The sequence below is a fragment of the Amphimedon queenslandica genome, unplaced genomic scaffold (genome assembly GCF_000090795.2).
Source record: "Amphimedon queenslandica unplaced genomic scaffold, v1.1 AMPQUscaffold_2537_Cont25461, whole genome shotgun sequence".
In the NCBI taxonomy this organism is placed as follows: Eukaryota; Metazoa; Porifera; class Demospongiae; order Haplosclerida; family Niphatidae; genus Amphimedon; species Amphimedon queenslandica.
The window spans coordinates 1-1,306 of NW_003557128.1; the positions used below are offsets into that span (position 1 = coordinate 1).

The 1,306-nt window shown below is 34.1% G+C and overlaps 1 protein-coding gene across 1 annotated transcript; it reads right to left on the bottom strand.

The window, feature by feature from the left end:
* Positions 1 to 100: 100 nt before the first annotated feature.
* LOC109593194 (mediator of RNA polymerase II transcription subunit 17-like) lies at positions 101 to 668 on the bottom strand (the record flags this gene model as incomplete). The annotated part of the gene is made up of 3 exons (XM_020008388.1): positions 453 to 668; positions 308 to 379; positions 101 to 178 (listed from the first exon to the last, which is right to left on the bottom strand). Coding segments are annotated over exons 1-3 (339 nt in total), but the record flags the coding sequence as incomplete, so codon positions are not given.
* Between the last annotated feature and the right edge of the window lie 638 nt (positions 669 to 1,306).

Consider the following 1,306-nt stretch of genomic DNA (forward strand, 5'->3'; position numbering starts at 1 on the left):
ACGCCTGTTACTTACATCTTTTAAGCATAGATAAATGTATGCATAATTTTATATTCATTCTAGGTACTATGGTACATTAATAATAATAATACACACACACTATTACCACCTTATCATTCTTCTTGTCTCTATCATATTCCCTCACTAATAAAACAGAGAGCCAAACCTCAGTAGTCAACTATAATAATAATAATAATAATAATAATAATAATAATAATAATAATAATAATAATAATAATAATAATAATAATAGCAATAATAGTAATATAATGGTAGCTGTACAAGAATTGCTATTGTATTAACTGACTGGTATATTGATTCTATCAGTGAGCACTTCACCTTGAAGGCTAGACCGCTGATCAAAAGCTTCCTTTGCTAACTAAAATAAATAAAATAAAAACCGGAAGTAACAATCATATTTATTCATTAATCATTATAGTACAGTATTATACCTGTGCAAACAGTTCTTCATTGAAGAGCACATTTTGAGCTGATTTAAGTATCTGCTCCCATGGAGTTAACGTCAACTGTTGCTTATGAAGCTCAATGAAACAAGACGGCAACAAAGAATCAAGAGAAACAACCTCTGGAACAAAAACCACATTAACATGTACACATAGATGACATGTACAATCATGCATAGGCGGCTGCAGGATTTCACTGCAAGTAGGGCAAAGGTGTGGCTGAAAGTGGGAGTGGTCAAAAAGTAGGTGTGGTTATGACCACACCCACATGTCTTGTTCTTGAGTTTTAAGACTGTTAAGAGCTCTATTTCAGCATTTTGTGAAAAAAATCAAGCTAAAAAAGGCTCTGAAATTCTCAATCAAGAGTTACTCTGCCATTCTTGTGTTCAAGAGGAGAAAATTCAGTACCTAAAAGACCTCTATCAATGATAGAGTATCAGTAGCTAGGTGATTTAGCTGTTGAATGAGTCCTAGCTGACTAATAATGAAGCTGCTATTGTGATGGAGTCAGTTATTCTAGCTGCAGCCTGTTTACTGTAGATTATGCCTTCCTGAAGTGGCCATAGATATGGACCTATGAAGTGGCTGACTGGCTTCCTGTGATTAAACCATGTAGTTAGCAGCTTATTCTCCATTAATTATCACTTTGTTGAGCAAAATAATATAGTTTTTGTCATTAAAATAGCTATATTCCATGTAATAACTACTACATAATTATTAATTAACTGCTAATTATGATGATGTCATTTTCCAGTAAGAAATTCTAGTAGGGCATTGCCCTCATTGCCTGCCCCTGCAGCCGCCTATGCAATCATGTGATAGTCATGTGACATACCATTACC